The following is a 24,818-nucleotide window of genomic DNA, read 5'->3' on the forward strand; positions in this document are numbered from 1 at the left end:
AAATAAATTAAAACATGAGAAATAAGTATGTTTTCCCTTTATTTACATATATTTTACATTCATATTTGAAAATATAGTTGCACCAAAATTTGTTTTTACAAAATGTACACATTTATATGTCAGTGATATATTTACAGTTTAACTGGACTGCTACAATTGTCTGCATTTAAAACACACTCACACACACATCCACATAGGCATCTGCCAAACACACACACACACGCGCGCGTTTACACACACACTGGTTTGGGATCTCCGACACAAGCTTCAGCCATTTTTGGCCTGCTCCTCTCTCTCTGCTCTCGTTCAGTGGCAGCCTGATGGACGATGGTTTCCATTGCAGGGTAAAGAAGCATCATCCTCTTCTGTAAGGAGGAATAAATGAGATGAATATGAGAGATGAGATACAAATAACCCACACTAAATCTATTTTAGAGAGCTGTCTTTTGCAGCATTGAAATATCAGTATCAAGTAAGCATGAAGCAATGCATTATTAAATCAAGACTTGAGGAGATTGAAACATACCCGGCGATAGTTTCTGTACATTTGGAACAAAACCAGGAATATCACCAAGAACAAAAACCCAAATCCCATCACCATAGCGGTTTTGTTGCCAGAACTTGAATTTTCGCTCTTTACAGCACCTGTAAAAAATGACCAAAACAAAGAATCAATCAAAATGTACTGCTTCTAATTAAAATTAGGCTAATTTATGTATTTTTAAATGAATTCACAGCATGCTACTGTTATTTATAAAGATCATTTACTGTAATATAACTGCTCTACCTACCCATCACATGAAGTTCATAAGTCACGTTCCCCAGAACTCCTTGCTTCCCGTAGAAGCGACAAACCCATTCACCAGCATCTTTCTCATTCACTTCTTTAATCCTGAAGCTCTTTGCCTTTTGAACAGAGGTCACCGTTTGAGTGTCGTTTGGTCCGTAATTCACACGGAGCCACTCATAGGAAGTGATCTGGCTGGAGTTGCTGAGATGGCAGGTCAGGGTCATGGGTCCGTTGCTGCTTGATGATGAGGATCTCAAAACTAAGCAGAATTCAAAGAGAAATTCAGCATTCAGCAAATTCGGAATACCACAAAGCAGAAGTTAACTGTAAAGGAACACCATTTGGATGACTAAAAGCTGATTCTAAAATGATTTGAATGCTGATAACTGATTTATGATGTATAAACCTTTTTTATTTAGTACTATTTACAATTTTATACATATGTTATTATTATATATAATCTTATCTAGCCACAGTATTCTGAGTGTTCTAATGATATATTATTCTACTCACCTCGAGCTACAACTAGCTCCATTGTTCTTCGTACTTTATTACGCTCTCCATTCAATCCCTTCATCATTCCCGAGCATGTATACATCCCTTCATCTCCATCCTCCACTCTCCGTATAGTAGCTGATGCTGAGGGCCCAGCAGACTCATTGAAAGATGCAGGGAGAGGAAGAGGAGAGTATGATGTTTTGGAGTTTCTGTTCCACATCACAGTGTATGGGATCAAACCATCAGTAAAGATGCAGGGCAAGGAGATGGAGGAACCGACAGCAGCGTACACCACTGAAGAGTTATCCTGAGGGGTGACGATTCCTGGAAGACCAACGGATAAGGTGGATGAGCAACTCTTTCAGACGTTATTTTAAAGAAGAAGCTATTTTTTTAAATGGACACTCACCTTTGACCTGTAGGGATGTGGTTGCCTCTACCATTCCACCATTGTATGCAACCTGACAGGTCCAGTCTCCTCCATCTTTCTGAGACACGTTGGAGAGGCTGGTTTTCCTTGTTAATGTGCCGTTTCGTTTCCAGCTCATTTGTACTAACTGTGTCCCAGGACTGACATAGCAGTTTGCCTCCATTCTTAAGCCCTCAACCACTACGGCAGGAGAAAATGACGCTGCGAAGAAAGAGAAAACATTACCGATAAGGCTTCCAGAACACAGCCAATGACTTAAAGAAGAAGTGACAGCTGTTGGTTATTACCTCTTACAACTCTGAGATTGATGACCTTCGTCATCCGAATCTTTCCTTCAACTTCACAGATGTATTTTCCTCCATCTTCGATTGTTGTTTCAGTGATGTGAAGGCTATAATCAGCCTTTCCAAAATTCGGGACAGGACAGTTAACTCGTGGTGGGTCTCTAACAGGACGAAACTCTAACCCGCTCTTCTCCCGACGCCAAACTGTCTTCAGTGCACTAGGATATTGAGAAAGAGAGCGAGACATTAAAATGCTGATTGTCAGGTTTTGGATAGTTGTGTTTATGGATGGATGGATGAAATGTTCTTACTTTCCAACTATCCTGCTCCAGAAGACTGCAGTAGGATGTGAGAGCGCAGAAGTCTTGTCTATACATGGAATCACTGCTACAGAACCATGAGCTACAAACACTTCATGTTCCTGACACTGAGCACCTGCAGAACACAGAAATATGGCACATTTAAATCTACAAGCAGACAGAATTTGAAACGAGGTGAGGAAGACAAAACAATATTTTACTCATTCACTATACTCTAAAATGACATGCTTACCTTCAAAAACCAGCACTAACCCCAGAATCATCAGAAACTGTTTCTTATTCATGTTTAGCTCTTCCAAGCAGATGTTTCTTTTTCTTTTATCTGCTAGTTGATTTCCCCTAAAAACCCTTGTGCGTTTAATCCCGTCTCTCAGTTCATGTGTGCCGTCTCTGGTCTTTGTTTTTGATTATATAGTGTTGTGGGTGGTTGCGTGGGTTGCCATGTGGTCGGAAGGAGTTGCTTGCTGTAGGTAGTTCCTCTTCTTCTCTGCTTCCCAACATCACATGACTTGTAGTGAAACTGTTGATGTGCGGTCTGATTGACGTACTTTGGAAAAAGTTAGAGAGAAAGAGAGATGCTCAGAGAGTAATAGAACGAGGGAGAGGCAACTCTCCCACGGATTCACCAGGTCTATCTTGAATTTTCTCTCACCACGTGAAAACGTTTATTTGAAAGTATGTCAAACTTCAAAGAATGGAAACAAATGTGTTGAAATAAAACAAAAAAAGGAACATGGAAAATTTACACAAGCAAGAATGTCTGTGTTTATAAAAAATTAGGATACTATACTTTAAATAGGGGAAGTCGTGGCCTAATGGTTAGAGAGTCAGCCTCGTAATCCAAAGGTTGCGGGTTCGAGACTCAGCAGGGATTGTAGGTGGGGGGAGTTAATGTCCAGCGCTCTCTCCACCCTCAATACCACGACTGAGGTGCCCTTGAGCAAGGCACCGAACCCCAAACTGCTCCCCGGGCACCGCAGCATAAATGGCTGCCCATTTCTGCCCAATGGCTGTGTTCACTGCTGTGTGTGTTCACGTTGGATGGGTTAAATGCAGAGCACGAATTCCGAGTATGGGTCACCATACTTGGCAGTATGTCACTTCACTTCAGTCACTTCACTTGTATAAATATATGTAATTGAATTGATCTGCATGGCGCTTTACACAATGCATATTGCTTCAAATCAGCTTTACAGAAAATGCATGCACTGTAAGAAAAAATACGTAGAAAACTAAAGCAGAAAATTACAAGTAAATTTTCTGGCAATTTACAGACAATTCCTTCAAACCTAAAACACCACACAATGCAATGTGTAATTCAAAATATGGGTCGAACACCTGTAAAAAACAAATCAATACAAAAAATTCCTTTGCATGCATTTTTATAGTTTTTTTTTAGAGTATGCATATATTATCATTAGCAGTAGTATTTGGTATTTAAATTTTATTTGCACATTTACATATTTACTACTGTATACTTGCCAAGATTTTCTATTGCATGCAAAGATAACAAGCATTGAAATAAGTTAGCCAACATATAAATAATGTATGCTGTTTCAGCATGCAAGAAAATCCATGCCTAATTTGAGAATATATATATAGAGAGGAAGTAGGGAGAATCAATAAATTATGAAGACTTGTAATTACAAAGAATGTAATCCTGTAATCAATAAAAAGTAACTGTATTCTGATAACATGTATCATAAAATATATTTTAATATAATTACATGTAATCTGGATTATATAATGAGATTCCAAAAATTAAGTACATGTAATCAGTTACTACCCAGCTCTGTAGGGGTTTGAATACTTTTTCAAAACACTGTGTGTGTGTGTGTGTATATATATATATACACACACACAGTGTCTTGCGAAAGTATTCAAACCCCTTCATTATGTTTCACGTTTTGTTATATTGCTGCCTTATGTTAAACTGCTTTAAATGGTAACACTTTATTTCGATAGTCCACTTTAGACATTCTACTAACAGTAAGTAACTTTGTAACTACATGTCAACTAGCAGTCATTAGAGTATTAGTAGACTGTCTGCTTAATATCTTCTAACACTTTATTTTGATGGGTCCACAACATACAACATACTGACTATGAGAACCTTTGCAAGCATGTCAACTTATTCTACTAACCCTAAACCTAACCTACTGAGAGTTAGTAGACATGTAGTTGCAAATTAATGAGAATTAGTGGACATGTAGTTGACATGTAGTTAAGTAAGAAGTTACTTATAGTTAGTAAAATGTCTAAAGTGGACTATCGAAATAAAGTGTAACCCTTTAAATTACTTTTTCCCCCTCATCAATCTACACTCCATACACCATAATAACAGGCTTTTAACATCTTTGCAAATTTATTAAAGATAAAAAACCTAAATGATTCAATTGCATAAGTATTCATGCCCTTATCTGGGATAGATGAAATTTTGCCCTGGAGCATTCATTTTGCTTGTAAATGTTACCACACTTTGAGTGAAGCTAACCTGTGGCAAATTCAGTTGAGTGGGAATGATTTGGAAAGGACACCTGTCTTAATAAAAGGTCTAATAGCTGAAAATGTGTGTGTTTGTATGTATGAATTTTTTGAAATGCCAAGACAGCATAAATTATTTATTTGTACTGAAACTAAAACACCCTAAAAAACACTTATGAGATTTGAGCCTGCACCACGGCATCATTGTTTGTTTATGTGGTTGTGTAAGTGTGCTTTCTGTTATGTCAGCCTAGTATCAGAGCTGAGCTTCGGAATGCATTTGATTCAGCCGTTGATACGCGGATGTGCAATCAGCATATTCTAAAACAGCACCACTTCCAGTAAAGGCAGAGAGACTGTGTGCGAGTGACATGAATATGGGGGATGGAGTTGTTTTGATGAACAAAAGAGTTTGTGGCTGACTCAATCGCTCCCCTCCCATTTTTGCTTTGTTTTTCACTCCTCCTATCTCTCACAATCCAGTTCAAGAAGTAGTATATTTTGTAGTTTTTAGCATGCAGTGTATGACTCTAATAATCGGAAGCATCTAAACATCAAATTCCCTTCCTTTTTGTAAAATAACCCACAAAAAAAGTTTTAGACTGTGAATTTCATTGAATGAGCTAAGTAACATATCCAAACAAATTCTGATTTTCTTGTGAGCAATTTTCGCACTGACTTTAACCAAATGATCTCAAGGTGTTTATTAATGAATTTGTGAAGTTCTCACTGGTGTTCTACAGTAGTAGAGTAATCATCACATTTTCTATAGGTTTGTTTTATTAACATTTGGCAACCAGCAAGTATCTATCTCTTGATATCTATCTACATAATGCATCATTTTTAAAAAGTTGGATTTCTGAGGCTGCTCTACACAAGCTCAGTGACGTTTGGACTTTTAACCAAGTGGAAACAGTATGCTGGCTATTGAATATACAAATATGTAAATCCATGGAAAAAGCAGCAGGTAGGTATGCCTTCATGAGTTAAAGTATGGGAGGATAACCGCAGATCTTCAGACTCTTTCATTCTTAGATTCTCATCATTTCCTTCCTGTCTGTATCTTGTGAGTTTTCATGCCCATTAGGGCCCCATTTCACACAAAAACATCCAAAATATCAACCTTGATCGACGTGAACCGCTGCTATGTATCTGGGACATGTTGTGGTTACTTACAGCGCACAGATATCAGCGTTCACTTTCATGCTCTCCTTCTCTTCAGAACAGAGGGGGTGATATGAGAGAGTGATGGGGTCTTTCCTATTTACTGTATGTGGCTGATACAGCTGATTTGAATAACAGGAGAGCTGGGGAAGACCTTTGTGAGCCCCTGATGTGGAAAAAAGAGACTGTCATGAGTGGGAATATTATATGCATGCATATAGCAGCGTGAATGGAATGTATTAACACTGATTATGCTTGATGGAGGGATTGTTACATATACCCTCCCCACGTACCCTATCAGTCATTTTCTAAGAAGAACAGACACCAACGTTCTTCAGATTCATCTGTCTCACTCTCAATCCTTTGCTCTCTTGGACATGCTGAATTCAATTATTATTTGTGACCCTGAACCACAAAACCAGTCTTAAGTCGCTGGGGTATATTTGTGGCAATAGTCAAAAATCTATATTGTATGGGTCAAAATTATTGATTTTTCTTTTATGCCAAAAATTATTAGGATATTAAGTAAAGATTATGTTCCATGAAGATATTTTGTAAATTTCCTACTGTAAATATATCAAAACTTAATTTTTGATTAGTAATATGCATGGTTAAGAACTTCATTTGGAAAACTTTAAAGGCAATTTTCTCAATATTTAGATTTTTTTGCACCCTCAGATTCCAGATTTTCAAATAGTTGTATCTCGGCCAAATATTGCCCTAACAATAACAAACCATACATCAATGGAAAGCTATTTATTCAGCTTTCAGATGATGCATAAATCTCAATATTGAAAAATTGACCCTTATGACTGGTTTTGTGGTCCAGGGTCACATTTAGAATTATTTGAATATATACTTTATTTCATTTGAACATACTTTAGCAATTGTTAAATGCATTTTCCACATGGAGAAATTAAATAAGGCAATTTTAGTGACAGTAAAGTGGCATGTAGCACAAGTTCTTACTAAAGTTGTCTATTAGTATTGTAGTTTTTCATTTTAAAACCATAAAATCGTTTAAACTAAAGTTAAAAAAACACTATTTTTCTGCCAGGACATTATCTGTTTATGCATTTCGTTCATCTCTAAAACACAACAGATCGCAATTAATGATTTAATAAGGGTGAAACAACTACATATGCAAAATGAAAAAAGTTGTAATTGTTAATTATATAAAAAAGCAGTAGTTTGATTATTTGCAATTTGCTAAACATTAAAGATGTTCACTATATATTTGGTGATTCGATTTGTAAATATATGTATGACTGCAAAATTGTAATTAGATTCAATATTTAAAAGAGTGCATTTAGAATTAAATGGGTATTGTATGAGGCCTTGTATGCATATTCATAGAAACCCAGAGACACATTTTATTCAGAATGCCATGCAAAGTGTGATTTGTAAGAATTTGAGTTATTTCATGTATTACATCCTCTTTTCAAGTTCCATGAAAGCCATCAGTGGATCAAATGAGCCCACAGTTTCATTCAACACTTTGAATCACAGACCATTTCTCCATAGAACTTACTCGTTTATAGAATAGATGAATAGATAATCGTGACATACAAAGGATACGAGTCTCTGAGCGTCTGTCTGTCAGCAGATTTGTCTGCCACTTACCGTTACTTGCATCATGGCATAGAAGTGTTTCATCTAGAACATTTTGTCCTTATATAGAAAACCAAAAATGTGTTTTAAATTCAACGGACATCCGTTGGTATTCACAAGGGCTTCACATTGCGTAATATAAAACCATTTAGAAATTAAATAATCAGTGGAAATTCATTCATTGTTCATTATTAGTTATGACACCATCACATATGGCCGAAAATGCCCACAACTGCCTACTGAAATCTTTAATTTGTCCTCTATATACTGGAAATAAAAACCACAGGTTTGCAGATCAAAGGCAGTCTGTTTCTGAAGTGTTTACTCATCAATAGCAAAACTCCTTTGAATACCAGCCAAGCACTTCCTTTTTGTTTCCACATACTTCTGCTGTTGCATTGCTCATCCAAGTTGCACCATTTTTCTTCTATATTTGCATGGTCACCCTACAAATATTTTAGATGAACAGAGTTCATCAATTGAGGGCATTATAATTTATATGGCTTTCTCTCAAAACCTCTGAAGTGATCTGAATAGACTTAATTAGTTCGGTGCTCAAAACTGTATTTCATTTAGCCTACAAAGTAAAAAAAAATACTATTCTTGCATGCATTTACTTTTTTGGCAAGATGACATGCCATTGCAAACAGTGACAATAATGCCTTACAGTGCAACAAACTCTAAAACTAATTGTAAACCAATTCTTCCCGGACAAGTTATTGCCTTCCATAAAGAGTTTAGAATATTTTAACTTTTGATAATTAATTTCAACCATAATATATTACTGAAATGTTGCAAAAAAAAAAAAAGGTGATTAAAATAGCACTAAACTTGCATAAGATAATTTAAAAAACACTTTCATGAATTTCTAAAATTGTGAGCAAATTTATATCTCACTCGGAAACTTTTCATAAATGTTTAACTCAAACTGCTTAGAGCTTTTGTGCAATGTATGTGCAAATTAAAATGGAAAATTCAAGGTTGATTCAAGGTCTGCGCACCTTTCCCCTGATGTCAACTTCTTTTAAGTTGACAATTAGAATTTGTGATCTTTGAGTCAATACTGAAACCGTATTGGAAACCATACACATATACGCACATGTACAGTTGTCAACAAAACATTTCATCATTAGGTTTGCTTTTTCCACCTGATGTGGTTAAGTCACAGTCATTTCAGTGCATCAGGTGCATGTAGGGTGTCAATTTCACAGCAAAGAAGATTCAAAAAGGAAAAAGTAGTCAGCGGACTGCTGCAAAACACTAAGCTTTTTTGAACGGATCATAAAATTAGACGAAGCAACTCCAAAATATTGCTTTTGGAATATTACCCAATCTTTATTTGCATTACAATATTGAATACAAAAAGACAGATGTTTAGTTCTTGTATCCTCGGCTGGCTCTGCGACCACGGGCACGCTCGAACTTCCTGCCTTTGGAGCGCACATAGGGTCTAGAGAACAGAGAAACATGCTTTGAGTTAAACTGTTCATCAAAATGATCAACATATCAAATTCAATTTTATGATGGCTTAAAATTAAAGTGCATATTGTTTCTTTACTTGGTATGGCTGTGGGGGGTTCCAGGAGCTTTGCCAAAATGCCTGTACACCTCTCTGGCCTTACGGGGTCCTGCGGAAAAACAAGACAGGAGCATTAACAACCCTGAGCTTAGCTGAAAACAAAACATCTTCATAGAAACAACAGGGTTTCTGCTGAATTTTTAAGCTCAAATTTAAGACCTTTTTAAGACCTATACATATAAAATAAATACCATATGAGTGGGGTAGGGCAATGTCTAGAGTACCATATTAAACTATAAAAAGCATATTTTACAGTTCAGAGACAAGTTATCACAAAAACAAAGGTTTTATAAAATGATACACTTTACATTTCAGCCTTTAAACGATTTAAGAAAATTGACTAGTCAAAAGTATTTATTATATTAATTTAAACAGTATCAATAAATTATATCAATTAACAAATTAGGAGTGTGCAATATTGACAAAATTATATCTTGATAATTCTCTGAGATTTTATCGATAATTGTGCTGACAGCTGACTTCTGAATTTTTTAATATTCTTTTATGGGCATTTTTATCTTTAAGCCATTTTCTCTAAAAGTGTGCACCATCTTTTGAGTCAAATTCTTGCATTTGGGCTGTTACCAAGCAAATGAAATCAGTATCAATAAAACTGATCTTTGCAACGCAGAGGAAACATTAGAAGTGGCATTCAGATGTATTTACACTGTTTAATGCAGCTCTGAGGGGCATGGAAAACTTTAACCTTCAGTTACAATTGCATAAATAATGTTTTGATATTTTAAACATAAAACATTGAAAACTGATGTTTGAAATTATTTAAAAAATTAAAAGGTACCTTAAATGTGAAATTAAAACCGCCAGTTAAGTGAGTTATTGCGATTGAACCGAATCATTTAAACGGTTGATTCATTCAGGTACGAAACACCGTCATGTTGCTCAGAGAAGCAAAACAGCATCGTGGCTGTGTTCAGAATGATTTTTGTTGGAGAAATAGAGCAAAAACAGGAAATATGGTCTCTAAAACGTCTCTAAAGTCTGTTAATATTAACTTGTTTATTGAACTGTTGTATGAATCAATATCACATTTGCAATCATGCTGACTGAGGAAAAAAAAAAAGGCACTCTTCGTGTGATATTAACTATATGAAATGATATAAATATATATTTACTGCTCCATATCTTGAATTGTGATAATTCTAAATGCATTTTAATAGACTGATTCATGCAGTGAAAGAACGCACTATAATGCACACACGCACTAGTCTGCTAGAATTCATCATGTAATGTATGCGCGCACTCTGTAGGCGTTTTGTTTGCTTTTCGCAATATACTCGATAATATTAAATCGCACATCTTTAAAACAACAAGTACGATATTATCGCAGACCATATATAATCACACACCCCTATACGGTTTAGATTGTTAGAATGCATCATCTGATCCACCAGATCACATTTAAAGCTCTGCGTGTTAGCAGGGTAAAAACATGGGTTGATTTTTGCATTTGTTCTCTGATCAAAACAATAGTTTTATTGAAAATGCTTATTCATTATCTGGCAGCAGGTGGAGAATTTGGTACAAATAATAAGTTTCCCCAGTAACAGCAGTACACAAAGTAGCACAGCACCGGACTTTGAACGTACAGCACTCACGTTTATTTCATGAAACAACAACCTTTTTAAGTTTGTCACATTCAGTCATATCGCAATTCTGGTCTTTCCGTCCCCCAAATTTAAGACCTCTTGAAATCATAATTAAGACTTTGTTGTACAATTAAAGACTTTAAGACCCTTGGAAACCCTGAACAATTAATTTGGGTGGTTCGAGGTGGTTACGAAGACCAATTTGACTGAACTGAATTTGTACTGAAGTTGTATCCTGGCTTTACAAACACGTACCTGACAACAGAACGGTGCCCTGTCCTCTAGGTGCAGTAAGTGCCAGCTGGTCAAAGGTCATGATCTGTCCACCAGCCTTCAAGATCCTGCTACGAGCACGGTCGGTTAACTTTAGGGCACACACCTGTGAGAAAACAGGAAAGAGAAATGATCATTTAGACACCGAGACAACCTCACACTCTGTGCTTTCATCGGCAGGTGAAACAGCAAAACTACTTTGCAGCTGCCAACAGAGAGAGAATTCAGATACTTGTTTATGTATCAAAAAATAAAAAAAATCAAGACAAAGCAGCAAACAGCACCACTAAATGCAATCATTTAAAATGACTTAAAACTAAAATGCAATTAAACAAAAAATAAATAAACAGTACAGGCTTGTTTGTAGGGCTGCACAATTTGGCCAGAAAATTGATACATCACCACATATCACTTTGTGATTATGTATCAGCGGGGTAATAAAATTATTCTTATTACCATTTCTCAAACACATCAATAAAGAAATTAAAACATGACAATTTTAATATCTACATTTTCATCCATTAAATTGTGTTTTGCTTCAGGCTTCTCATTACAATTATGAGAAGATGGGTGGTCTATGTTGCGTTCCCAAAAGCATGGTAAGCATTTAACAAAGGAACAAACACAATGTCATTGAGCACATATGCGGACATACTGCTGTATCAACTGCCTTTCTACTTCTAACTTTTTTCTAAACTAAGCTAATAGAGTGTGTACAAAATATAAAAGATTGGATGACCAATAATTTCCTCCAATTAAATTCAGATAAGACAGAGATATTACTTATTGGACCCAAAAAAAAAAAAAAAAAACAGTACACAAAATCTCTTGGATTACAATTTGCAACTAGACGGATGCACCGTTACATCCTCTAAAGTCAAAAATCTGGGTATTATTTTAGACAGCAACTTGTCCTTTGAAAATCATATTTCCCATGTTACAAAAACAGCATTCTTCCATCTTAGAAACATTGCCAAGCTTCGAAACATGCTGCCCGTTTCTGATGCAGAAAAGCTAGTTCATGCAAAATCTAGATTAAAGACATCTCTTTAGCCAAGCATTCACATAATGCATTTTATAATCTTGTACTGCAGTTATATCTGATCAAATGTACATTATTATTATTCTTTAGCTTGGGTTGAACAAATCATTTTTGCGTAGATGGAACAGCAGCTACGCTAATTATGTCTCTATTTGTTTCTCTGTTTCTGTCACGGGATTAACATCCCATGGTAACTAGGAATGACAGAAGCTTCAGTCTGGATCCAACCCTTAAATGATCTGAGATGACCGAACACCTGAGAAAAGATAATGCCAACCCCTCAGAGGATGCCAAAGCTCAGACCACATAGAGAATGACCAAATTTTGCCATAAGTTACAGGGGTAGACAATAAGGGAAATTTGCCTTTGAAGTTCACTGGCCCAGGTCAACGCGTCGGGTATTGATCCCAATAATCACGAAAAAGAACAGATTGCTTGAACAACATGAATAACTTTTTTTTTAAGGTAGGTTTAGTGCAAAGTGCAGCAAAACTGTGCAAAAACATGAAACAAGTGCAAATAAACCTATTGCATAGGATTCATTCTCCGTAGTCACACAGCAATTCATTATATTATGTTCATACCATAGGTTTCATACACGTTAACTTTTCTCTAACTTACTTGCCTGCATATGTGGGCATTGATCTGCAGAGCTCACAGTAAACCTTTTTTTTTTCTCTTGATCGTAGCCCAGCTAGGGGTGGGCGATATGGGAAAAATATCATATCACGATTTTTTTTTTTTAAATATCACGATTCACGATTTTATCACGATTCTTTGTCATGTTGGTTTTACAAGTTGTCTGAGCATTACAGCCAAACTAGAAAGACAAAGCCTTTCAAGGTAACAAAAAAAGACATGGCAGATATTTAGGCCAAAGTGGGCGAAGATAAAAATCTTTGTCATTATTTTATCTTTCTTATTAAAAAATAAGACCAAAGATACAAATTACAAATACACATAATATACAAATTAGGGGTCGACCGATATGTGTTTTTCAGGGCCGATGCCGATACCAATTATTACAGACCAAGTAGACCGATAACCGATATATTGAACCGATATATATGTCTGGTGTAAAAATGAAAATGAATGTCAAAATTAAGAATAACAAGGGCTCTGACAAAAACGGCCTTCCCTAGTGTTGGTTGCACTTCTTACTCTTGTCTTCCCCCATGCATCCATCTACAATAAGGGTAATATATAAAGAGAGAGTTAAAAGTGGGGCCACTGTATGCTTCATGATTAAGCCTATGAATACTAAATACTACAGCTAAACAGCTTGGGGAAATGTAAGTATTTGGCTTCAATAATTTACATGTTAGAAATGTATGTGTAATAGCATAACCTCTCATAATTCTTCATTAATTATTTTCGGTTGACTAAATCATAACCTACAAGAGGTGACTATTCAATTCATCATCTAATGCACATCAGTTGATTTAATTTAAAAAGCGCAATGTATATAATAAGTGTAAATAATTTAATTGTCTTCATAGCTCCATTGTAGAAGTTGCGAAGAAGACCGCAACTATTTTAATGAAACTATAACACTAATAGCCTGTTATAGGCTCACTTGGTTCAATAGCCTATTGAAATGTCCCAATTTCCGTCATCCTAATCTTGGCCTATGTGACAGTAACTTAATCTTGGCCTATGTGACAGTATCTTAGTCTTGGCCTATGTGACAGTAATTTCCATTAGTTTTCATTTACAGAACAGTGCAAATGAAGGCATAAAACATTAATTTAATTTATCTTTTAATCAAATGAGAGTTGAACTATTTTTTGGCAAACAAATGGGTTTACTATTAAAATTAAAACATGTAAGAAATAGCGTATTGTGTGATTGTTCTTTTAAACAAAAGTTGTAATAATTGTAGTACCATTAGTAAATAAACCGAACTTTTATTTTGATGGGTTGCCGTCAGGACCTCTTAAGTTTCTGTAGCCTATTTATGATATGACGATCGTTTTACTCAAAAGAAACAGTCAAATGCTCATTAAGTAACTCTCAGAGCAGTTCTGGGGATGATGTTCATGTATTTATGTCCTCATTTAGTGACATGGCAGATGCGGAAAACACCGCGAGCGTCGCGCACTTCAGTGTGTGTGTGTGTCAAAACCGCGCGTCTGTGCCTTTCACATATACAGAGACACGCCGAACATGCAGAATTCATATTTAAATAGTCTTTTAGCAGCTTAATGTTTACAGATAGTCCATATCATGAGTCGATTTAAGTGTACTGACCTACTTTTGATTAATTCATCCAAACTTTGACTAATTCCGTGACTCCGCGTTATACAGTAAATTCCATATGACTGGATTCCGCGATTCCCCCTGCGTTTCCCCCATCTCGGAAACCATAAATAGATAATATTGAGGTTTTTACAACTTCAGTGTAGTGGATTGTAATTTATTGCAACTTGAACAACGTCTGCTGCTGCCTTTGAGAGAGAACTGATGCGCTGATGAAGCAGCACCTGTTAGCAAGCGCTTTCGGTGTGAGAGCGCCTTTAGTCTTCCACGTTGATTGGTCGGACTCCTGACTCTCAACAAATCAGATGCGTGGTGGGCGGAGACTGCTCTAGGCCACAGAGTGGTGAGTTCCGACAGGCTGCATCAGAGCCAAATAGCGCGTTTCATAATTAAATAATTTTATCGGCACATCGGTTTTGAAAATGACCGATGCCGATTATTATAAAAATGCTTAATATCGGTGCCAATAATCGGCCAGGTCGATAATCGGTCGACCCCTAATACAAATAAAACAAACAGTGCTTTATTTTCAGGTACAATAGGTTTAGCAGGAGCATTCAATGAAATTGAATGAACAAATATAAAAATAAAACACTAGATAGACTGATTCCTAAAGCAACTGTATTAAAGTTTTTCAGTCAAGAATAGTGAGTGATTTTTCTCTTTGCGTTTTGTTGTTTTGTCAACGTTAAATGAATAGTTCCCCCAAAAATAAATATTCTGTCATCTGTCAATTCTGTCATAATGTTTTATTTTTATACCATCATTTACTCAAAAGTTGTTTTAAACCTGAATGAGTTTCTTTCTTCTGCTGAACATAAATGCTATTTTGAAGAAGGTGGAAAACCAAACACTTGCTGGTCGACTTCCATAGGATTTTTCTTTCCTGCTATCAAAGTCAATGTAGACCAGCAACTGTTTGGTTACCCTCATTCTTCAAAATATCTTATTTTGGGTTCAGCACAAGAAATTAATAGAGGTTTGGGACAACATGTGAGTGAGTAAATAATGACAGAAATTAAATTTTAGGGTGAACTATCCCTTTAATGACAGTCAACAGCATGTTTAGTACTGTCCCTTTAAGAGCTGCAAGCATCTGTTTCTCTCTTAACTATTTACTTTCATTTTAGAGATAACCAACTGAGTCTGTATGTAAACCTTGTGTGTTTTGACAGTATTAGCGCAAAAAATAAGTTAGTTGCGTAATCAGGCGCTGTTAGACAGGCTTTTTAGTGTGCGTGCTTCAGGTGTATGCGCTCAGAAAAAGCGCACGTCAGACCAGCGCGCGAATTAAACATTTAACCAGCAAGGCTTGTGTGCAAATAATGTACTTTTGCGATCGCGAATAAGTGCAGTGTCCTGTCAGAGTAACTCTACTGCTGTATGTGGTGTTGTACAGTATATAGAGACGGAGACCAGAACTGTATTTGATATAATGTGTGCTGTAGCACGATACTACCATATTTCTTCAAAAGCAGATCGTGGAGACATTTTTATCGTCCACGATAAAAAATCGTCATATCGCACACCTCTACAATTCCAGCGGTCTCGCCACTGGGGCTGAAACTTTCTCTGCCTTTTCGTATTCCCTTTCACTTTCCCTCAATTCCTCTGGTGATTTTCTCTTCCTTGCCTTCTCTTTTTTACCCGACGTTTGGCCGGGTGATGTGGGTTTCAGAAACATGTAGCCTAGCTTAATAGTAGCTATAGGTAGGTGCTGAGCAGCAGTGTGCAGTTTGCGCGCGTAACCGCGGGAGCGAGCAAGGCGGTGCAGACGGAGCGGCTGTCGGGATCACGTAACGTGTTAGCGGTGGTTACAGAGACGATTAAACAGAAATCAAAACACAGAACCACAGGTAATTAATGTGAAATTAGACTTTTTTAATCGAGGCATTATTTTTACTGGCCCCACCGGGCTAGTGGTTGGAGCGATCTGGTGGCCCTGACGGTTTTAAAAGTACGTCCGGGCCACCGGGCCAATTATATTGTCGACCCCAGAGTTAAATATATTAAGGTTCTGCAAAATATAAATATATTGTGGAAAATTAATTTCCTGTACAGCTGCTTTGCAACGATTTGTATCGTAAAAAGCGCTATACAAATAAACTTGAACGCTATTGTTCAAATGGTTTTCTGTGTTGCATAATATGGAAATTGGCAGAAATAAGTTCATGTATTCTCTTACTTACATAAGGTAAAAATTTGACTCTTTTTCGCTACTTTTTTTTTTTTTTAAATACGTTGCATATATGTTGCAATAACAGCCCGTTTCAAATGCTTATGTGCTCCTCTTTTTGTTCCTAACAGCTCCCACTCACTGTAGTGGAGTGGTGATAAAATACTGTTCTTGTGTCCATCTTTACAAAGCATGCAAATTACCACAAAGCACAGTTACGGTGCTTGCCAAAGGTTAAAAAGCATTAGCAAAATAACACTTAGATTTATCCCTTCTAGTAATCTCAGAGATTTGGATTAAGATTGCAATTAAATTAATACACAAACTTGGTGTGCATCAAGAAAACAATAGGTAATATTGCTGGGAATTTTTTTACCAACATTCTATATTTAAGCGGCAATAAATTATAATGCTAACATACACAAAACCAAGATGTAAACAAAAGTCATTTAGGCTTTCAGTAACTATTGTTTTTACTGAACACATTAAATTTAAAACCCCCAAATTATTTACAGTTTATTAAATACACTGACACTCCCCAATTTGTTAAAGAGACCACTTTTTAATACCAGAAAAAAATATATTGGCCTAAATATTCCTGCACTAAATTTATATTACTATTATTTATATATAATAATAAAAATATCAGCACATTAAAAAAGTGCCTAAAGGAATCTAGACAGCATACTTTAATAAAAAGAGGACATATTTAATTATTCACATTTAGCAATCACAAAGATCAACCATGCAGTTCGGCTTCTCTTAAAAACAAATTTCTCATGAACACATGGAAAGAATCAGAAGATGGATGTGCAGATGTGTGGACAGACAGACCTCGAACACAAGGGCTTTATACTAATAATGTTATATGACTTTCATTGTCTGGTCTTACCTTCAGTTTAGGGATTTTCTGAATCCTGACGTCATCAGTAATAGTTCCCACAACAACAGCAGTCAGGTTTTCATGGCCTGGAAGCTTCATCTTACGGATCTAGAAGCAAAAAAATAAAGAAATTAAGTTTACAAAAAAAAAAAAAACTTGTTCATCTTTTTGAACGTAACAGATTGTTTGCTTAAGTGACAAGGCTCATCACAACAGGGCAAATGTAAATGAGATGAGTGTATACAGGAGTAAAAATGGGGTTGAAACCCACCAGTCGGGACAAGGCCATTGGAGGGCGGTTGGTCTTGCTCATGAAGAGTCTTCTCAGAATGACCTTGTTGAAGGGAGCATCAGAACGGCGAGACAGGAATCTGTACAACTACAATACAACAACAAATGCATTGGTAGAAAATTAAAGCAACAAACAGCCAACCTATGCAATCAGCCATATAAATGCACTCTCTCAAACTTAAGTTTTTTTGCTTATTTATATATGTCTTAAGATTCATTATGGTTCTTACCTTGACCAAGAGCCTCAGGTAAATATCCTGACTTTTGGGCTCCTTCCTGTGAACCTTACGGTCCTTGTTGTGTCTGATGTCAACTCCCTTTTAGATCAAACACAATCAATTACACATAAACAGAAAGAATCATTATACAAAACTATATAACTATAAAACTAATCATTATACAATAGAGCAGTGTCAGATTTAGCACGCTCTCGGTTGATTACACTAGCGAAGAACTTAAACATTAGCTAGCCACAATGATGCATAATGGCTATAATAACGACAAAACCAACGTGAAAAGAAAATAACTTCATAACACTCCTATTAATACATTTGTTTCAGATACACAGTGACTCGTGCGGCTCAGAGAACCGCATACTGCTAGCACCAACAGAGTTAGCTTAGCCAACACGAGTTTGCTCTAGCACTCTTCCGTCTGTCTAGGAAACTAAATTAAATATCAGTAAATATTTTAGGAATATCTGGGCATACAAAAACTTAATAAGAGTTAGCCATCTGTAAATATTTTAACACACGACACATTAATGGGATTTCCGCTTCGCGGCCCGATGTGCGCTAGCCGACATTTACTTATTAAATCCACTACAATACACATATTTTTTAACTTGTAGCACTATGAAATGCCTCTAAACATCATCTGCGGCAAAACTGGTAGAGATATAGCTGAGGATGGAGGTAGATTTTGGACACTGGTACTTTCCATAAGAAATCAAGCTACCTACCATCTTGAACTCAGAGTGAAAAGGGAAAAGGAAAGCTCGCGAGAGGACGTATAGCGAGATTACGGAACGCCAAGAGTCACGTGACTGTAAAAGTGAGTCTGGATTGGTTCAGGCTTCTACTGAAGAATCGTGAGCTGTTGCTGCTGCTGCTGTGCTGATATGAATGGTTACGACAAGAATACCGCGAGGGTTGTCATACATAATAGCACACTTAAATATTTTCAACTACACTATTTTCTGAAAGTCATTCTAAAACGTGTTTAACCAAACAAACAGATTCAAATGTAAGGCAAATACTCACACCAGCGCTGTCTATTTTAGCTAAGTTACATAAAGTCTAAACGAAGGTGACTGCAAGGAATGAAATTTGCATTTGTTTTCAGGAAATCTTAGTGACTGGTATGCTAAAATTACCACCAAGACAAAGAAATAAAGATTTTTACTTTTAAGCAGCTGAAATAAACTGAACTAATATTGACTTTTGAAAGACAAGCCACAGTATTTTTTTTCTTAAAATAAAAATAGTATAATTAATGTCTACTGTCCCTGAAAAATAAATATTATATATTTTATATAAATAACTAAGCTATGTAAATTAATAAATGCAATAATAATAATATAATTGTAGGTCCCCCATCATATATATTCTAACCAATTCCTATTGTTTTATTTCAATAAATCTATCAAATCTCTATTCTAAGCATGCATCATGAATAAAATGAAATCAGCATGAAATTAAAATTCACCCAAACTATTTTCTAAACTCTGGTTTTAGATGTTTTTGTGAATGATTCATCTGTGTACTGCCCACATAGCCTATCAAAATCAACAACCGACGCATAGAACCAAGTTCACACCCTTCATTTGTTCTTTTTTGATAATCTGTTTTACTCTAATTTTTGTCACAGTGTGGAAGTAAATATCTTTCGCTACCACCATTTCGGGGTAATCCAGTCCAATATAACAAGCAAAATTATTTGCTCAGATTGCATGTTGTTTAAAACATCAGCCAGATTTATTGCATCCCTTATATGTAACATGAATATATACATTGTATGTTGCATGTTGATTAAAGACCACTCTGTGTTTTGGCTAAACTCAAAGCCAAGCAGCTGCAGAGTAAAGCCTAAGTCAGGAAGTCACTCTTCTGTTGCTTGAAATTACACAAGAAGACAGTCCAGATGAGAGCGACTCCTCCAACAAAAACAGTACGAGTCACCGGCGGGATCAGCGAGAAGTTCACAGCCTGAGACATGAAGAATATAATTTAGGGAGAAAATTAGGAAACCTCTTAGAAACAGATGAACAGAAGTAAACAAATGGATGGACTAATATAGTACCTGCATTGTTGACCAATACACTACTCCAGTCTACCGGAGAGAGAGAGAGAGAACAAAATAAATCAGTGTGTCAGAATTGCTCCTGAACCTTAAATATTTACATTTATGTTGAATAGTTCTTGTGTTCTTCCTGTGCTCCTTGTGGTTACCTTATAAGAGGTCCAAAATTTAGTTCTCCAGTCTTCAAGGGGATCTTCTGCACCCTCCAATGTGCTCAGCCCTTTAGAAGTGTAATAAATGCTTTAGTAAAACATTTCCAACTATGAATTCATATGCACATATATTTATGCATTGATTTCGTTTAATTATGTAGGTAGAAGTGGAAGTATGACGAAAAACCCCTGGTTCTCACCAATGTAGAAAGCACTTATTGTCATAGGAGCTGCAAATAGCTGGTCCAGAAACACTTTAAGTGACACTCTTCTGATCCCTCCTCCTGGAAACATCCTCTCCAGTCCACGGAGCCAATGGTAATTGAAGTTGGCATGAAAGCAGAACCCAACCAGTGCCACCCGAGCAGTCTGGGCCCAGTTGATGCTGTGAAGCTGTGGAGCATGTTGTACTGGAGCTGATGTTTTATTTATTTCCAAAGCTTTTTCATTTCCTTCTGTGTCCCTTATTTTGTTATCATCATTTGTCTTGGCTTCTCCAGCCACAGTAAATTCCTCAATGAAAGTGTTGGAGGTATCTTGTCCCACTCGATCCAGTTTGTGAACTGTAACTTTGTCCTGAGATTTTCCCATCATGCTTTGCTGAATGAGGTCTGCTGTGGCAAAAAGCGTTGTGTATCCCACCACATTGGAGATGTATGGATGGGATTTAAACAAAACCCATGCTCTGCTCATGATGACCACTAAACAACGATGATAAATATTTTATTACACTGAAATTTGCACATTGGTTTGGCCTGATCTAAAAATCATTTAATCTTAATCTAAGTTTTTTTTATGTTTACAACTAACAATGATAGATAGACAGACAGACAGACAGACAGACAGACAGACAGACAGACAGATAGATAGATAGATAGATAGATAGATAGATAGATAGATAGATAGATAGATAGATAGATAGATAGATAGATAGATAGATAGATAGATAGATAGATAGATAGATAGATTTGTAATGGTTTTTAAGAGTGCATAAACACACTGCTTACAGTAACTCACCATGTAGCTGTCCTGTTTCAGAATGAATGACAAATCACAAGGTTCACTTTGTTGGATCCCTCTGACTAATTCTTGTAAACCAAGCAGGCTGGTTGGTCAAACATAGACCAATCGGACCTGTTTGTTCTGTGGTACAAAGTTCTAGTAACAAGAATGAGTGTTGATGATAACATTTATCAGTCAGTCAAAGATTGTGAGAAAAGAACACATGGTGAGAACCAGGGAATGTAAGTTAGAAAAGGAAAAGGCATTAAGCTAATAATCGGTATACAATTTTCTGTTAATTCATGATAATCATACAAAATTAAATGCAGAAATAAGATGCACAATATGAAATATGAAGCTCACCAATGTTAAACTTGAGAGAAGGACATTGTAACACCAGGCTGAAAGCTGAGGTTCTTTAAAACCGAGAGAGAGAACATGAGCTGCAATGACAGCAGGGACATGTGTGTGTGTGTGTGTGTAGTTGTACTAAATATAGTGAAGAATCTCCTGTCCACAGACCACTGCAAATGTTACCATAGTGCTGAATGATAATGGACCAATAATGATTAATATAACAACATTCAAACAAGATGCTTACCAATTTAACATCTGGGTGCTGTTAACTAAAACTACTGAAAATTGTTTATTATTTCAAATAAAGCAGAAATGCATTAGAGGAAAAACAACAAAAAAATGTAAATAATAGAAATGCTGCCTTGTTAACTAACTGCAATACAATTTTCTAGTCTAACATGACAGTGCCTCTGTGTATAAGGCAAGGTTCAAAAAGACATGATTGATTCAGTCAGTGTGGAAGAACTTGACTGGTCTGCAGAAAGCAAAGTCCTGATCCCAGCTGAACACCTCTGGTGTGACTTTAAATGCAGACCATGAGCCAAAAACTCATCACCAAACACCAATGACTTGTACATGGGTTCAGTCATTTTAGACACTTTCAAAACTGTTGCAACAGAGGTGGAAATACAGTTTTTAAATACATAAATTATGCTTCCATTTTTGTTGCCACAGTTTTGGAAGTGCCTTCTTCTGTTCTAAAGAAGGGGGTGTCCCAATACTTTTGTCCATATAGTGTATGTACAAATCATTGGTGTTTGGTGATGTGTTTTTGGCTCAAGGTCTGCATTTAAAGTCACACCAGAGGTGTTCAGTGTCAGGATCTTGGACCTGTTTTTGTTGTGTTTTGCTCCCCATGTGTTCTGTGACCCAGTTTCTCCCTCATGTTAATTGTTAATTTGATCCCAGGTGTGTCTCCTTAGGTCCCTCGTTATCCTGTGTTTATAAGCCCCAGTCCTTTCAGTTAGTTTTGTCGGTCGTTGAATTGTCTTCCCTGTCCGTGATGTGTTTCCTGTGCCTCCCATGCTCCTAGTTGGATTAAAGATTCTCGTGTTTGTGAATTCCTCGTCTCCTGGTCTCCGTGTCTCCGTGCTCCCGGGCAGAGTTGTAACAGAACGACCGACCTAAAACAGATACCTCTACTTTTACCTTCCGTTTTGTTTTCCGTCTTACCCAGTGTTTTTCTTTCCGTTGTGACCCATGGATCCCTATGTCTGGCCCGAATTCCTCCTCCTCCTGCTGGAGCAGGGGGACCGATCTCTCGAGGACCATACAAGACTGTTCCTCTTGTTAGCTAACGCCACCAGCTACCCGGACGACGTGCTCTGCTCTTTCTATTATGGAAGCCTGAACACCGCGTGCAGAGCGCTGTCGTCCGAAGATGGTCCTCGAGAGGATTTCGCCGCTTTTGTGGAGTGGATTCTGGTGAGAAACGGATCGCCTCTCACAGTCTCCTCAGAGGATGATCTCGCCAGAACCACTCCAGACCCAGAGCCCAGCCCACCATCTCCCCACGGTGCGGAGCACCAGCCCGAGCCCACCGATGACGGAGAGCCATTTCCCGCCGCGATCTGCGAGCCAGCGCGAAGCCGAGCGACTGAGCGGATGATCGTCCCGGAAGTAGAGCCCAACCCGTCAGACCAGGTGCGAGAGCCGGCGTCAGTGTTCATCACGAGGGAGCAAGCCGTGGACGGTGTGAGCGCGGAGTGGAGCTCCGCCCCCTGCACCGCGGCTGAGGGTGAGCTGAGGAGAAATCTGGGACTGCTGGACAGAGAGGGGGCGTCCGACTTTCCCGTGCCGGCTCCCTCCAGCCCTCCTGAGTTCCCGCTGGTTCCGCCCAGCCGTCCTGAAGTCCCGCTGGTTCCGCCCAGCCGTCCTGAAGTCCCGCTGGTCCCGTCCAGCCGTCCTGAATTCCCGCTGGTCCCGTCCAGCCGTCCTGAGTTCCCGCTGGTCCCGTCCAGCCCACCTGAGTTCCCGCTGGTCCCGTCCAGCCCACCTGAGTTCCCGCTGGTCCCGTCCAGCCCACCTGAGTTCCCGCTGGTCCCGCCCAGCCGTCCTGAAGTCCCGCTGGTTCCGCCCAGCCGTCCTGAAGTCCCGCTGGTTCCGCCCAGCCGTCCTGAAGTCCCGCTGGTTCCGTCCAGCCCTCCTGAGTTCCCGCTGGTTCCGTCCAGCCCTCCTGAGTTCCCGCTGGTTCCGTCCAGCCCTCCTGAGTTCCCGCTGGTCCCGCCCAGCTCTCCTGCGTCTCCACTGGTCCCGTCCAGCTCAGCTCTTCCCGAGCGCCCCCAAGTGTCCGCGCTTCCAGAGCGCCCTCCAGTGCCGGCTCCACGCACGTGCCCTCCAGTGCCGGCTCCACGCACGTGCCCTCCAGTGCCGGCTCCACGCACGTGCCCTCCAGTGCCTGCTCCTCGAAGATCCCCACCCTCCCACCCACTCCTGCCTCCTCCACCGCTGTCGTCTGGCAGCCCCCCCGCTCGCCCTCAGCCCTCTATCGGTACGGTGCGAGCCCCGTGGGTCTGCCATCCTCCAGCGTTGCCGGGGCTGGAGTATCCCTTACCTCCGCCTCCAGCCTCCGAGGCCCGGACTCTGCCTCGGTCCGTAGACCCAGTGGCTCCACCTTGGCTCCTAGCTCCCTCGCCTCCACCGTCACTCCTCGATCCACCAGCTCCACCGGGCTCCCTCGTCCCTCCGGCTCCGCCTTGGTCGGGCGCCGACCCGCCATCGCCTCTGGACTCCTCTCCTCTGGCTGCGCCTCGTCGCTCCGTCCCACCGGCTCCGTTGGGCTCCTTCCTCCCTCCAGCTCCACCTTGGTCCTCAGTCGCTCCGGCTCCGCCGCGGATCTCCGGGTCTCCGCCTCCACCTCGGTCACCAGAGCCCTCGGCTCCACCCTGTCCCCCCGGATCCTCGGCATCACCCTGGCTCGTTGGCTCTCCGTCTCCGCCTCGGGCTCCTCCACCACCTGCTCCGCCGCCGTTGGTCGGCCCCCTGGAGTCGGCGGCCATCCCTCCTCCATGGCTCCTCCCTCCGTCGGCTCCACCTTGGGCCATTTTCACGGCTGTGGCCTGGGTCCAGCTGAGCGCCTCCTGCTCCGGGTCCCTCCTGTCTCTTCCCTGGCTCCTCCCTCCTTCGTCACCGCCTTGGTCTCTGTCTGCCGGCCCCCTCCCGGGTATCCGCCCTCCTCCTGAGCCGCCTCCCAAGTTCCCACCCGCCCCTCCCCTTTGGATGTTTCTATGGTGCGAGGACGCACCTTCCGGGAGGGGGGCGATATGTCAGGATCTTGGACCTGTTTTTGTTGTGTTTTGCTCCCCATGTGTTCTG

At 39.1% G+C, this 24,818-nt stretch overlaps 3 protein-coding genes across 3 annotated transcripts; all 3 read right to left on the bottom strand.

The window, feature by feature from the left end:
* Window positions 1–22: 22 nt before the first annotated feature.
* On the bottom strand, window positions 23–2,699 carry LOC306886942 (lymphocyte activation gene 3 protein-like). The gene is made up of 8 exons (XM_079444334.1): window positions 2,555–2,699; window positions 2,314–2,437; window positions 2,006–2,220; window positions 1,698–1,919; window positions 1,304–1,612; window positions 792–1,049; window positions 527–645; window positions 23–365 (listed from the first exon to the last, which is right to left on the bottom strand). The coding sequence occupies exons 1-8, from the start codon at window positions 2,604–2,606 to the stop codon at window positions 231–233; spliced, it is 1,434 nt and encodes a 477-aa protein (XP_079300460.1). The 5' UTR covers window positions 2,607–2,699; the 3' UTR covers window positions 23–230.
* Window positions 2,700–8,891: 6,192 nt separating this feature from the next.
* Window positions 8,892–18,817, bottom strand: LOC306887939 (large ribosomal subunit protein eL18). The gene is made up of 7 exons (XM_079445997.1): window positions 18,653–18,817; window positions 17,922–18,008; window positions 17,672–17,779; window positions 17,410–17,508; window positions 11,023–11,146; window positions 9,140–9,209; window positions 8,892–9,031 (listed from the first exon to the last, which is right to left on the bottom strand). The coding sequence occupies exons 1-7, from the start codon at window positions 18,653–18,655 to the stop codon at window positions 8,956–8,958; spliced, it is 567 nt and encodes a 188-aa protein (XP_079302123.1). The 5' UTR covers window positions 18,656–18,817; the 3' UTR covers window positions 8,892–8,955.
* An 834-nt stretch (window positions 18,818–19,651) lies between these two features.
* Window positions 19,652–21,614, bottom strand: LOC306887341 (mpv17-like protein). The gene is made up of 6 exons (XM_079444997.1): window positions 21,510–21,614; window positions 21,162–21,302; window positions 20,345–20,845; window positions 20,142–20,212; window positions 19,993–20,022; window positions 19,652–19,898 (listed from the first exon to the last, which is right to left on the bottom strand). The coding sequence occupies exons 3-6, from the start codon at window positions 20,835–20,837 to the stop codon at window positions 19,779–19,781; spliced, it is 714 nt and encodes a 237-aa protein (XP_079301123.1). The 5' UTR covers window positions 20,838–20,845; window positions 21,162–21,302; window positions 21,510–21,614; the 3' UTR covers window positions 19,652–19,778.
* Window positions 21,615–24,818: the final 3,204 nt, after the last annotated feature.

Source organism: Barbus barbus (genome assembly GCF_936440315.1).
Source record: "Barbus barbus genome assembly, chromosome: 21".
NCBI lineage: Eukaryota > Metazoa > Chordata > Actinopteri > Cypriniformes > Cyprinidae > Barbus > Barbus barbus.